Here is a 13012-nt window from a genome sequence, read left to right on the forward strand (position 1 = left end):
ACCCCATATGACCAATAATGCAGAATTGAACTCTTTTAGCACATTGCTGTTCTAAACCTCGTATTTTGTTGAACTTGTAGGGAAAAAAACCTCTTTTACTTTGAAGATTTAAGATTTATTTCATACCTAACATCCCAAAGTTTAAGAAGCAATGCAGAGTAGTTATTTGAGAACATGGTTTCTGGACCTAGACTGTTTGGGTTCAGATCTTATCTTTACCACTTACCTGCCGTATGAACTTGAGCAAGTTACTTTACCTCTCTGTATCTGTAAAATAAAAAAATATGTCTATATCCAATAGAGTTGTCAATGAGGCTTAGCCCACTAACTGTAAAGTGCTTAGAATGATGCCTGGCACATAGGAGATACTGTAACAATATACTTTCATTATTGTTTTATGCTTCATTCTAAGAAATGTAGTTGGCATACTATACATTTTATTAGCTGAGGTACCTCTAGTGTTGTTTAGATGAATTGTTCATTGGTACACATAGTTATTACCTTTTAGAAATTTTACTTTCAGTAATTTGAAATTGCCATATTCTCATCATAGTCACCCATGTCCATTCTGTCTTAATGATATGTGTTGTACTCAGTTCTAGGACTAGGCTATTACAAACTGTAAATTCTAGGAAGAACCTTTTAAAGGAGGTACCAAATGATTTGGGAATATTAAGAGTGAAGTGCAATATGGGAAAGTATCATTAGAAAGGGTGGAATTTGTGCTGGGATTTGAGAGATAGATGAGAAGATGAGTTGGTTATGCACAGGTACACAGATAGGTAAGAGTGAATGTATATGTAGTACTTAAGCTTTTAGAGTGAGTGAATATGAATAGAATATAGTCATGGTTTGAGTACATGTCATGACAGATAATCCTCAAAAAGGTGTTCAAAGCCACAAATCAGATACAGAAGAAAAATTTTGATAGAGTTAGAATTTTGTAATGCAGCAGGAAATACCAGTTTTTGAGAGTATGTATTATAAAGAAAACATTGTAATTTTATCAGATTGTATCCAAATAGACTGATTCTTGAAGCCATTTGAGGCTATTCTAGTCGTGACTTTGTTTGGAGAGTTAATGAGGGCTTGAATGATGGTTCTTATGGAGGTAAATTTAATGGAATTTAGTATTTGGGATAGGGGCTGTCCAGTCAATACTCATTTCCTTTTGACAATACTTGTTTCTTTTTGATGAGTGGAAGTATCACTTAGAATGAATTGAATGCCTGTCTTCCTGAGGTTCAGGAAGATCATTAAATATATAGGACCCTGTGTTGCAAAATTCATTTTATTTGAATGAGAGGTGTAGTATCCTAAGTTAAAAATGTTTTTGAGAAGTAGACTCTGTTTTTATAATTCTTTTTTTGTTTTGTTTTTTGTTGTACTTGGGTTGGGTTTTGAATTCAGGTCTTCATACTTATGAGACAGGTGCTGTACCATTTGAGACACCTCCAGCCCATATAATAAAATCTTAAACAAGTCAGTTATCTGACTTGGGGGACATGGATGAAATTCTCCCTGCTTAACCATTTATTTTGCTGCTTCTCTTATTATTCATTTGAACTTTGTAGAAATCAATACGCAAGCCCCATTACTCTATGCTAGAGTTTTTACATATGCCCAGGTGGCTTTTGTTTTTGTTTTCTTGAGACAGGGTGTCCCCAGGCTGGCCTGGAACTCACTTTGTACCTCAGACTGACCTTGAAATGGTAAACCTAATTCCTTAGACTCCTAGTGCTGGGATTATAGGCATTTGCCACCATTCCTGGACCAAATGGTGTGTATGTGTTCGTGTGTGTGTGTGTGTGTGTGTGTGTTACTAATTTCCCATTTCCTTAAGATGAAAATTAAGAAGCTTTGTTGATAAAGATTCTAAGGATTTTATTTCTTTTATGAGAGGGCAATGTTTAGGCCCCTACCTTTAGCTCACATTCTAAACAGATTGTAAAGATAAGACTAAACAGTAATTAAAAACATGTAATTCAGTGGTATTTTTGAAAAGTAATTTTGATTGCTGATGTATTTTGGGTGGAGTCTTAAAAATTAAGTGTCAACGGGTGGTACAGAAATGTAAATAAACTTCTAGTGAGTAGCATAGACATGTACAACTAATAGCTACCAGTTGTACTTGGGAGGAGAATAAGATGAGGGCACAAAGGTTGAAGGGAATTTTTCACAGAAGTTGAACCTTGAAGGGTGAGGGAAGTACTTCATCTATCAGAGAGAAAGTAGACTAGATTATGGGGAACAATATGAACCAAAAGAGTTGAGGCGTGTGAATATATAAAACTTCATGAAGTGTACTAGTAGGCAGAAACTCCAAAAGGAAGGAGGACATGGAATGATTTTATTTCAAGTCCTGAAAGAAAATAACTGCCAGCCTAGGTTACTACACCCAGTATAGTTGTCCTTCAAAATTAAAGGAGAAATAAAAACCTTCCATTATAAACAAAAACTAAGGGGATTCATGAGCTACTACTTCAGATGATACTTAAAAGAATCTTATGCATAGAAGAGAAAGATGAGTGTAACCATGAAAATATGGGAAAGAATAAGTCTCACTAGGTGAGTGGATGAGCAAATGGAGACTAGAAAAGAATCAACATTACAAAGACTACACAATGAAAGGAACTACTACATACCTTTCAAAAAATAATTTTGAATGTTAATGTTCTCAATTCTCCAGTCAAAAGACATAGACTGGTAAGATAAGACTCAACCATTTGTTGCCTACAAGAAATGCATGTCACTGGCAAAGACAAACACAGGCTTAAAGTAAAATGATGGAAAAGATATTCCAAGCAAATGGAGCCTGAAAGCAAGCACGAGTTCCTATACTCATATCTGATAAAACAGACATCAAATGTAGTTAGGAGACAAAGAAGGTCATTTCATTGTTGCTAAAGGAAACAGTTCATAGAATAAGACAATTGTAAACATATGTGCTAAATAGCAACACTATTGGATATAAAAACATAGATATATCCCAACATAAGAATAGTGGGTGACTTCAGTATCCTGCTGTCATCAATAGATAGGTCATCCAGACCAAAAAAATCAAAGATTGGAAGGATACTTTTAAGTATCTTTTGAGGTTCTGGCTTAGCCCTTATGAATGTGTTTAGTTTTTATCATGGAAGGTTTTCATTTCTCCTTCAATGGACTGGACATACATGTACAGAATATTCTATCCAACAGCTGTAGAATACACTTTCTTCCCAGTAGCCCACAGATTTTTCTCCAAAATCACATTTCATGAAGCAAGTCTTAACAAATACAAGAAAATGGAAATAACCTCCGTACGTTATCCAACCAGTAGAATAAAACTAGAAATCAACAACAAAAGAAACTCCTGGAGTTCAAACTCATGGACACTGAACAGTAAACTGCTGAATGATCATGAGTTATCAAAGAAATAAGGGGAAAATAAAAACCTACATAGAATTATGTACAAATGAAAACAGCATATTAGAAAGAACTTTTGGTACACAACAAAGACAGTGCTGGGAGGAAAGTTTATAGCTATATGAGTATCAACATTAAAAAAAGAGATCTTAAATACATTCTGTAATGATGTACTGCACATTCTTAAAATGGCAAGAACTAGTCAACCCCAAAATTAGCAGGTGGAAAGAAATAATAAAAATCAGGACCAAAATTAATGAAGACTTTAAAAAAAATACAAAGAATCATATGAAACAAGGTTCTTTGAAAACATAAAAGCTGGGCACTGGTGGCTCTTGTATGTAATCCTAGCTACTCAGGAGTCAGAGATCAGTAGGATCATGGTTCAAGGCTAACCCAGGCAAATAGTTTGTGAGACCTTGACTCGAAAATACCCAACACAAAAGAGGACTGATGGAGTGGCTCAAGTAGTAGAGCACCTGCCTAACAAGTGTCAGGCCCTGAGTTCAAACCCCAGTACAGCCAAAAGGAAAGAAGCAGGGAGAAAGAGAGAGAGAGAGAGAGAGAGAGACAGAATGAACTTAGCCAAAACTAACCAAAGCAAAGAGGGAAAAGACTAAAATTAGCAAAATTAGAAATGTAAAGGGGGCTATTGTGACAAATACCAATGAATCAGACGATCAGGAAATTCTTCAGAAACAAACTGGAAAATCTAGAAAAAAATGGATTAACTTCTAGTAACATATGACCTACCTAAATTGAGCCAAGAGGATATAAACTAATAGATCTATAATGAGCAATGAGATGAAGCAGTAATCAAGTGTTTCCCAACAAAGAAAAGCTCCTCAGACTATTCCATAAACTAGAAAAGGAAGGAAGATATGCTGGATAAGCTCATTCTGTGATGGCAGTATTACCATTAGCCTGATTTTAAAAAGAAAAAAAAGCATTAGGTGAGGATAAAACAAAAAAAGAAAAAAATTATAAATCAATTTCCTTGGTGAACATAGAAGCAGAAATTCTCAATAGGATACCTACAAACTAAATTCAGTAAGATGTTAAAAAACATCACACACCAAAATCAAGTTGGTTTCATTCCAGGTATGCTAGGGTGGTTCAACATAGCAAATTAATGGAGGTAGGTAGTACAGCACAGAAACAGAATAAGGGAGAAAAATGACATGTTCCTCTCAATAAATACAGAAAAAGCCTTTGACAAAATTCAACATTTCTTCAAAATAAAAGGTCTGAAGAAACTAGGAATAAAAGGAATATACATCAACATAATAAAGGCTGTATCATTTCCTCTAAGGTCAGGAGTGAGACAAGGGTGTCCATTCTTCCGATTCTTAGTTGGTACAGTGTTTGAATTCTTAGAGCAATAGGCAAGAGAAAGAAATAAAAGGCATACAAGTAGGAAAGAAAGAAGTCAAATTATCCCTATTTGCAGCAGAGTAACAGGGTACAAAAATTAACATAAAACTCATCAGCTTTTCTATATACCATCAATGAATAGGCTGAGAAAGAAATCAGGAAAATAATACTATTTATAAAAGCCTCAAAAAAGAAAAAAACCTTAGGAATAAACTTAACTAAAGAGGTGAAAAACCTCTACAGTGAAAGCTATACAAAACTGAAGAAATAAATTGATGAAGACATTGGGAGATGGGATAACTTCCATGATCATGGATTAGCATAATTAAATGAAAATGGCTATATTATTGAAAGCAATCTGTAGGTTCAGTGCATTACTCATTGAAATCTCAATGTCATTCTTCACAGAAATAGAAAAATCAGTCTTAAAATTCATACGGAAACACAAAACATCCCCTAAAAGCCAAAATAATCCTGAGTAAATGTACAGTTCTGGAGGTATTCTAATACCTGACTTCAAATTATACTACAGAGCCATAATAACAAAAGCAGCATGGTACTGACACAAAAAACACACATAGACCAATGGAGTAGAATAGAAGATCCAGAAATAAACCCACACAGCCACAGTCATCTGATTTTTGACAAAGGCACCAAAAGCTCACATTGGAATAAAGACAGCACCTTCAACGGTGTTGAAAAACTGAATATGCACATGTAGAAGAGTGAAACTAGATCCTTATCCCTCGCCTTATATAAAAATTAATTCAAAATGGATCAAAGACCTTAAGTTAAAACCTGAATCTTTGAAACTACTATAGGAAAACGGAAAAACACTAGAAGACACAGGTACAGGTAATGACTATTTAACTCTTGATTGTTCAGGAAATAATAGCAAGGATTGACAGATATGATTACATCAAATTAAAAAGCTGCACAGCAAAAGAAACAATTACCAGAATATAGAGAACCCGTAGAATTGGAGGAAATGTTTGCAACTATTAATTGGACAAGGGATTAATACCCATAGTAGATAGAGCCCAAAATATTTGTAAAGAGCTCAAAATATTAAACACCAAAGCCTCAAGCAATCCCACTAATAAATGGATAAATGAATTGAACAGACAGTTCTCAAAAGAAGTACAAATGAGCAAAAAATACAGGAAGAAATGTTCAGCATCCCTAGCCATAAAGGAAATGCAAATCAAAACAAAACTGAGATTCCATCTCACCCCAGTCAAAATGGCTATCATCAAGAAAACAAACAAATGTTGACCAGGGAGCAGGGAAAAAGAAATCCTCTACACTGTTTATTGAGAATGTAAATTAGTATAGTCACTATGGAAATCAGTATGGAAGCTCCTCAAAAAACTAAAAATAGAGGTACCGTGTGGTCCTACTGTACCATTCTTGGGCGTATATCCGAAGGAATATAAGTCAGCATGCAGTAGCTACACCTGCACATCCATGTTTATTTTAGCACTATTCATAATAGTGAATGGAATCACCCTAGGTGCCCATCAATTGACCAACGTGTGAAGAAAATGCAGTACATTTACACAACGTGGAATATTACTCAGCCATAAAGAAGAATGGAATTATGTCATTGGCAGGCAAATAGATAGAACTGGAGATCATGTCAGAAAGACAAATTGCATGTTTTCTCTTACATGTGGAATATAGACCAAAAAAAAAAAAAGGTGATATGATATGTTTGTAAAAGGGGGAGACCAGTAGGAGAGGAGATAGAGGGTATGATTGAACTCATATTATAATATGTATATATGTAAATAGTATTATGAAACTCACTAAAAACTTTAAAAAGGGGGGATAAGAATGTAATAGAGGTGGTGAATTTGTTATGCAATGAAAGCCTCTTTTACAATTAATATGTGCTCATAGAAATGAAAACATTTAAAAATAGGCTTAAATATATATAGTGTAGTTGTAGCTATAATGCTAGATGATTTTTTTTTCTATTTTGTTTACTGGCTTTTCTTCAGTGAGTCAGTTCACTGATTTTTTTAGTAGGCAGTCAATAAATACTTGCTGAAATATGAGTTGGTACTTGTATAACTCCAGTCATGTTTCATCTTTCTTGGTTGTCTTTTGTTTTGGTCAGTACTGGGTTTTGAACACAGAGCTTTGCATTTGGTAGGCAAACACTCTGCTCCTTGATCTGTATCTCCAGTCTTTGGTACTATCTTTTTACAGTAGAAGAAATCGTCAAGTAAAGTTAGATTTGTTAGTGAAGATGAGTTAAAATTAAACGGACCTGCTTTTTAATGAAGAGCAAAACTTTGTAGACTTCTTGAGCCAGGCAATGACTAAAGTACAAGGTTTGTAGTATTTTTAAAATAACATTGATGAGATTTTATGTTGAAGTTTTCAAATCTCATGATGATGACCAAACAATGTTAGAGTCATGTATGTATTAATTTCGAAAGTTTATTGAAAACCTTCATGTAATTGTTTTTCTTATGCGTTAAACTTTCATATTGCCATTCCATTGCACTGGATAGTACTCTTCATACTTTTTATGACATTGGCGTGAATAAGTTAAAGCTGTTCTAAATAATATACCACTAAAGATTTCACAAGTATAAAAATTACAATTTTCTGGATGACCTGAGGAATTTAAATTATAGTTCTGTAGGCTGTTAAATTTGAGTTGTGAGGTTATCAATTTGTATTAAGAACATGTTTTTCCAGTTCCTGATGAATAAAAAATAGAAATATGGATCAGTTATTTTAGTGAAATTCGAAGGCTAAAAGGTGTTTTAAAGCTACATAGTTGACTTTAAAAATGTGAATTCTTACAGAATTTAATGTGAAATTTTTAATTAGTTACTACTTTACATCACTAAATGGTGTTGATGTATCAAAGTAATATAGCCATTAATAAGAGTTTTTTTTTAGGCAAATTGGGATTTTAATCATGTATGAAAACCTTCTCTGTTTCTTTCTTACAGGATATGACATGTCTACATTTATTAGGCGGTATAGTAGATATTTAAATGAAAAAGCAGTTTCATACAGACAAGTTGCATTTGATTTCACAAAAGTCAAGAGAGGGTGAGTCGTGCTTCCTTGTTTTGACAATTAATTCAACTACATGTTAAATTATAGAATTTTAGCCAGTTTTCAAAGGTGAAGTTAATTTTTCTTTGAAGGACTATATATCAGGTAGTTTTTGTAGTAGTATTTTAATATTTTTAAAATAGCTTTATTGAGATATAATTCACATTTCAAATTCTCCCTTTTCAAGTCTATAATACAGTGATTGTTTAGTGTATTGCACAGTTGTGCAACAACATCACCACTGTCTTAATTCCAGAATATTTTCATCACCCATACCCGTTAGTAGTTATTTCCCATTCCCCTTCTCCTCTAGACGTTGGGAACCGTGAATCTACTTTCTTGCCTGTAAGGCTTTGCCTGTTAAGGACTGTTCATGTAAATATGTAGCCTTTTGGGTCTAGCTGCTTTCATTTAACGTAGTGTATTTAAGCTGTAGTCCATCTTGTATATATTATAGCTTCATTACTTTTTATAGCCAAATAATACTTCATTGTATTGAATATAAACCACATTTATATCTGTTCATGGACAGATGGATATTTTAATGTTTTTGGCTATCAAAATCAGTGCACAAGATTTTATCTGGAGTATCCTTCACTTCTCTTGCTGTATACCTAGGAATGGAATTGCTGGATCATATGGCAACTCTTAGATTTGCTGGTTTGAGGAACTGCCAAACCGTTAAAGCAGTTAATCATTTTACATTTCCACCAGAGTGTGTGAGAGTTCCAATTTCTCCACATTCTTGGCCAAAATTTGTTCTTTGCAGTTGGTTGGCTTTATTGTTTTTAATTGTAGCCATCCTAGTGGGTGAAGTCAAGTATGTTGTGATTTTTGGTTTGCATTTCCTTGATGGATAATAGCATCTTTTTATGTGCTTCTTAACCATCTGTATATCTCTTTTGGAAAGATGGTTCCTCAACTCCTTTGGTCATTTTTTAAATTAAATTGCTGTATCTCTTGTGAGTTGCAGAATTTTTTTTTTAACGTTGTTTTCTCCTATATTGCTTTCTGTTGTGTCAGAACTGTGGTTCTAAAGTATTATATTGAAAATTCCTGAAATAAACAACTCTTAAATTATAGATTGTGTTCTGAATTGCTTGATGAAATTTAAAACTGTCCTGCTCTGTCACAGAGCATAAACTATCGTCCAGTGTATAGTGTGTGTCACTTACCTGTTTAGTCACTTAGTGTATATAGGGTTTAGTATTATGCATGTTCACTGGGTATCTTAAGATTATCCCTCACGAATAGGCAGTAACATTACTGTTTATTCTGGCCAGTCCCTTTTTTTTTTTTTGGTGGCATTGGGGTTTGATCTCAGGGCCTCATGCTTGCTCAGTAGGCGCTCTACCACTTGAGCCACTCTGCCCAGTCCCTTAATCACATACATGATTTGCGAACATGTTTTCCCCTCCTACAGCTTGTTTTTTCATTGACTTAACAGTGTTCTTTAAAGAAAAAAAGGTCTTAATTTTGAAAAAGTTCAGTTTGTCAGTTTTTTCCCCTTCAGTCGTTTGTACTTTTGGCATCATGTCTAAAAAAACATTGTCTAATAGTGTTACAAAGATTTACTTCTGTGGTTTATTCTAAGACTTTTATAATTTGAGCTTTTACGTGTAGGATTTTTAATCTGTTTTGAAATAATTTTTGTATGTGATATGAGGATGGCTCCAAATTCATTCTTTTGTATATGTATATCCTGTTGTTCCAGTATCATTTTATGAAAAGTCTATTCTTTTTTCATTGAGTGGTCTTGCCCCATTGTTGAAAATGAATTGCCCATAAATGTGAACATTTATTTCTGGATCCACTTGTGTTCTGTTATCTATAGGTCCTCATGGCAGTACTACACTGAGTTACTTGATTACTGTTGTTTTGGTAGTGAGTTTTGAAATTGGAAAGTGTGACTCCTCCAGATATGTTGTTCTTTTTCAAGATTGTTTTGGCTCTTCTGGCTCCCTTGCCATTCCATGTGAGTTTTAGGATCAGCATGTTATTTTCTATAGAAAAAGCAGCTGGGATTTTTAAAATAGTGATTGCTCTGACTCTGTAGTCTGTTTGGGGATTATTGTCATTTTTAACACATTAAGTTTCTAATCCATAAACATAGGTTATCTTTCTGTGAAGGTATTTCATTTCTTTCTGTACTCTTTTGTATTTAAGATTCCCTTTAACCTTGATGCAAAAGGTGAAGTTAGTTTTTGCTGCATCCTAAATAATAGTCATCTTAGCACATGAACTTAGTCACATGAATAATACCAGTTCTTCAATTCTTGATAATGTCTGATATGCAGATTTTTTTCTTGCAAGAGTATATATGGTAATACTTCAGGAAAAACCACTGAAGACATTCTGAAAGAAATGATTTTCCTATTAGCTATGATGGACTGTCCTGCGGGGAATCTGTCATCTGTAGAAATACTTGGGCAAATGCCTTTTTGAGGTGACCAGACATTCCAGAGATCTTAGTAATTGATACATTCTTGAAATTGTTCTCTTAAAGTTATAAATTATTAAACTGAAGTGAAAAATTTAATAACAATATGAAAGTAGCTTCTTAGTTATCCAAATTAATGAGAGGTGATTATTTTGAAACTTACCAAAACTAAATTCCTCAGGTTCTGTTTCATATGTGTAGTCACTTTGTAGATTATAGTTGACAGGTTCACATTAGGAGTTTGGTTCTTAATCCCTGTGTTCTGTCCAATAAACTGTTTTCCACTTGGGCTTATATTAATACTTCACTGTGAATTGTTTTACTTGTAGATTTGAGAATAATTTGAAGGTCCACCAGTCTTGAGATTGAGAATAGCTGATGAAGTTTTATATGTAATAGAGCAGGCTTTTCTTGAAGGGTGTGTGTGTGTGTGTGTGTGTGTGTGTGTGTGTGTGCATGCATGCGTGTGTTACTGGGTTTTTAATTCGGAGCTTCTTTCCTGGCTCTGTGCCTCAAAACTTTTAGGATTTTTTTTTTTTTGAGATGGTCTGGCTATGTTGGATTCAAGTGCTCTTCCTGCCTCAGCTCTAAGTAGCTGGAACTACAAGGGGTCTGCATTGGGGTTTGAACTCAGGGCCTCACACTTGCTAGATAATTACTCTACCACTCAAACCACATCTCCAGCCCATTCAGTGCATTTTTTCTAAGAACGGGGACCTTTTACTACACATCCATCAACTTGATAACTTCATATAGCAAACACAAACTGATAATTGTTATTACAGGATACTGGGCTAAATGGTAAAGGGTGCTTGAGGCTGAAAGGATAAAGAGTCAGTTTCTGGGCACACACATGTAAGCAACTCTTTTTCTGCCATATTCGTATTCTGTGACATGACTAGGAAGCCTTGACGTAAGCTCTGATTCATCTCTCTGTAAAATGGTAGTGATGGATGGAGGCTAAGATGGGAAGCTCATGAGTTGTAGGTTATATAGAGCTGCTGTCGAGAGATAGATAACAAAAGACAATTTGCATGATGTGGTGCAAATTAAATGAAATATTGTATGTAATTATAATACAGTCAACAAATGAACTTTTTGGTGTACTAGGAAAACAAGTTGTCAGGGCTATTTTTCCCTATGTTTTAACTTTGTTAAAAGTTTAAAAATCTTGGGAGAGGGGGTAGATTCAAGTATGATATATTTGATATATTGTAAGAACTTTTGTAAATGCCACAATGTACTCCAGCACAACAATAAAAATTTAAAAAAGATTTTTAAAAAGGTGGTTATTGAACTGCAGAGAAGAGAATGGGAAACAGGAGACCCTGATTAAGAAGGTTAGTTTTCTGTGATGTCCTGATTTGCAGAATTTCAAACTAATATGATAAAAAATTCTGGAGAAAAGAGGTGTGAACTTTTAGGATATACATCTGTTTCTACGTTGAGTGTCTCCTAGAAACCAGAAGTTCCTGTGGAGTCTAGATTCATAGGAGCTGATAACCATTTCTTTTTAGGATCATTGTCATTAGAATATAATATCTTGGACTTTTCATTCCTTGCATATATAATCCACAGCAGCTTGTGAAGTCTTGTCCCCAGAATGCTTCTTAATGTGAAACATGAGGGCTTCACATTTTGAAATGCAAATAAACAAAAGAAAATGGGTATATGTAGCCTACACCAAAGAAATGGAGAAAGAAAGGGCTTTCAGTAGAAATATACCACTTGCATTTAACTTTTTTTTGTAGTATTATAACTGTAGAAAGCAAAGTTGACTTCTCCAAAAATATGGCCAACAGAGAGCATCTTGAGTGCAGCCATGACTTAGGTTGGGGGTAAGAAGCAGTGATCTAGTTTTTCAGAAATAGAGAAAAAAAAATTAAAAATCTTACATGATTGAAATTATTTATGGCTTTTATCTTTAAAGCAACCTCAAGAGCCACCTTTTCTACCCTGAAATGATCAAATACCTGTTCTTGTTTTAATGAGGTATATTTGTAGTTTCAGTATTTTATATTTAAATGCTTGATTAATGTTTTTATGATGGCACACACTGTAATCTTAGCATTTGGGAAGTTCAGGCAGGATGACCATAAGTTTCAGGTCAGCCTGGGCTACATAGTGAAAACCATTTTGAACTAAACAAGACAGACTAAACAACAACAAAATAAAAGCCAACAGTAGTTGTTTTAAAGAAATATAGACTATTTGGAAATCTAAATGAGGGCTGGTGGAGTGGCTCAAGCAGAAAGAGCACCTGTCTAACAAGGGTAAGGCCCTGAGTTCAAACTCTAGTGCTACCAAAAAAAAAAAAGAAAAAGATATCTAAATTAATTACTCTGATGATGGTTAAATGATTTTTCACTCATATATATTTCATTTTTTTCTATATAGCCCTTTTTGGCCAATTCTTAGTCATTTTCCAAGAATTTATTCACCTATCTTTTCTTTGAGAAAATCTTGTTTCTTTTGTTGGGTTATGTATGATTTTGTCACATCCATTAAGAAAATAAAGTCTTATTCATATTTATAGCTTCAGGACTTGCCTCTCTGTCTAAACATAGTAGATGTTAATGGTTCTCAAAAATACAGCCAAATGATTTTAACAGTACGTGATGTGGTTCTATAGATAATCTCATTGCCTGTAGACTTTTTTTCAATAGTTTATTAAACATTGGCTCCTCCATTTTGTTTTTAACATTTCAT

General features: G+C 34.1%; 1 protein-coding gene across 13 annotated transcripts in view; it reads left to right on the forward strand.

Annotated features, from left to right (window-relative positions):
- Picalm (phosphatidylinositol binding clathrin assembly protein) overlaps positions 1–13012 on the forward strand; it is a 114400-nt gene that overhangs the window by 38187 nt on the left and 63201 nt on the right. For all 13 annotated transcript variants that reach the window (XM_074081662.1, XM_020166762.2, XM_074081659.1 and 10 more), the window contains exon 4: positions 7755–7857. In XM_074081662.1, the coding sequence (XP_073937763.1) occupies positions 7755–7857 (103 nt within the window). The remainder of the gene's footprint in view (positions 1–7754; positions 7858–13012) is intronic.

This window comes from Castor canadensis, chromosome 1 (genome assembly GCF_047511655.1).
Source record: "Castor canadensis chromosome 1, mCasCan1.hap1v2, whole genome shotgun sequence".
In the NCBI taxonomy this organism is placed as follows: Eukaryota; Metazoa; Chordata; class Mammalia; order Rodentia; family Castoridae; genus Castor; species Castor canadensis.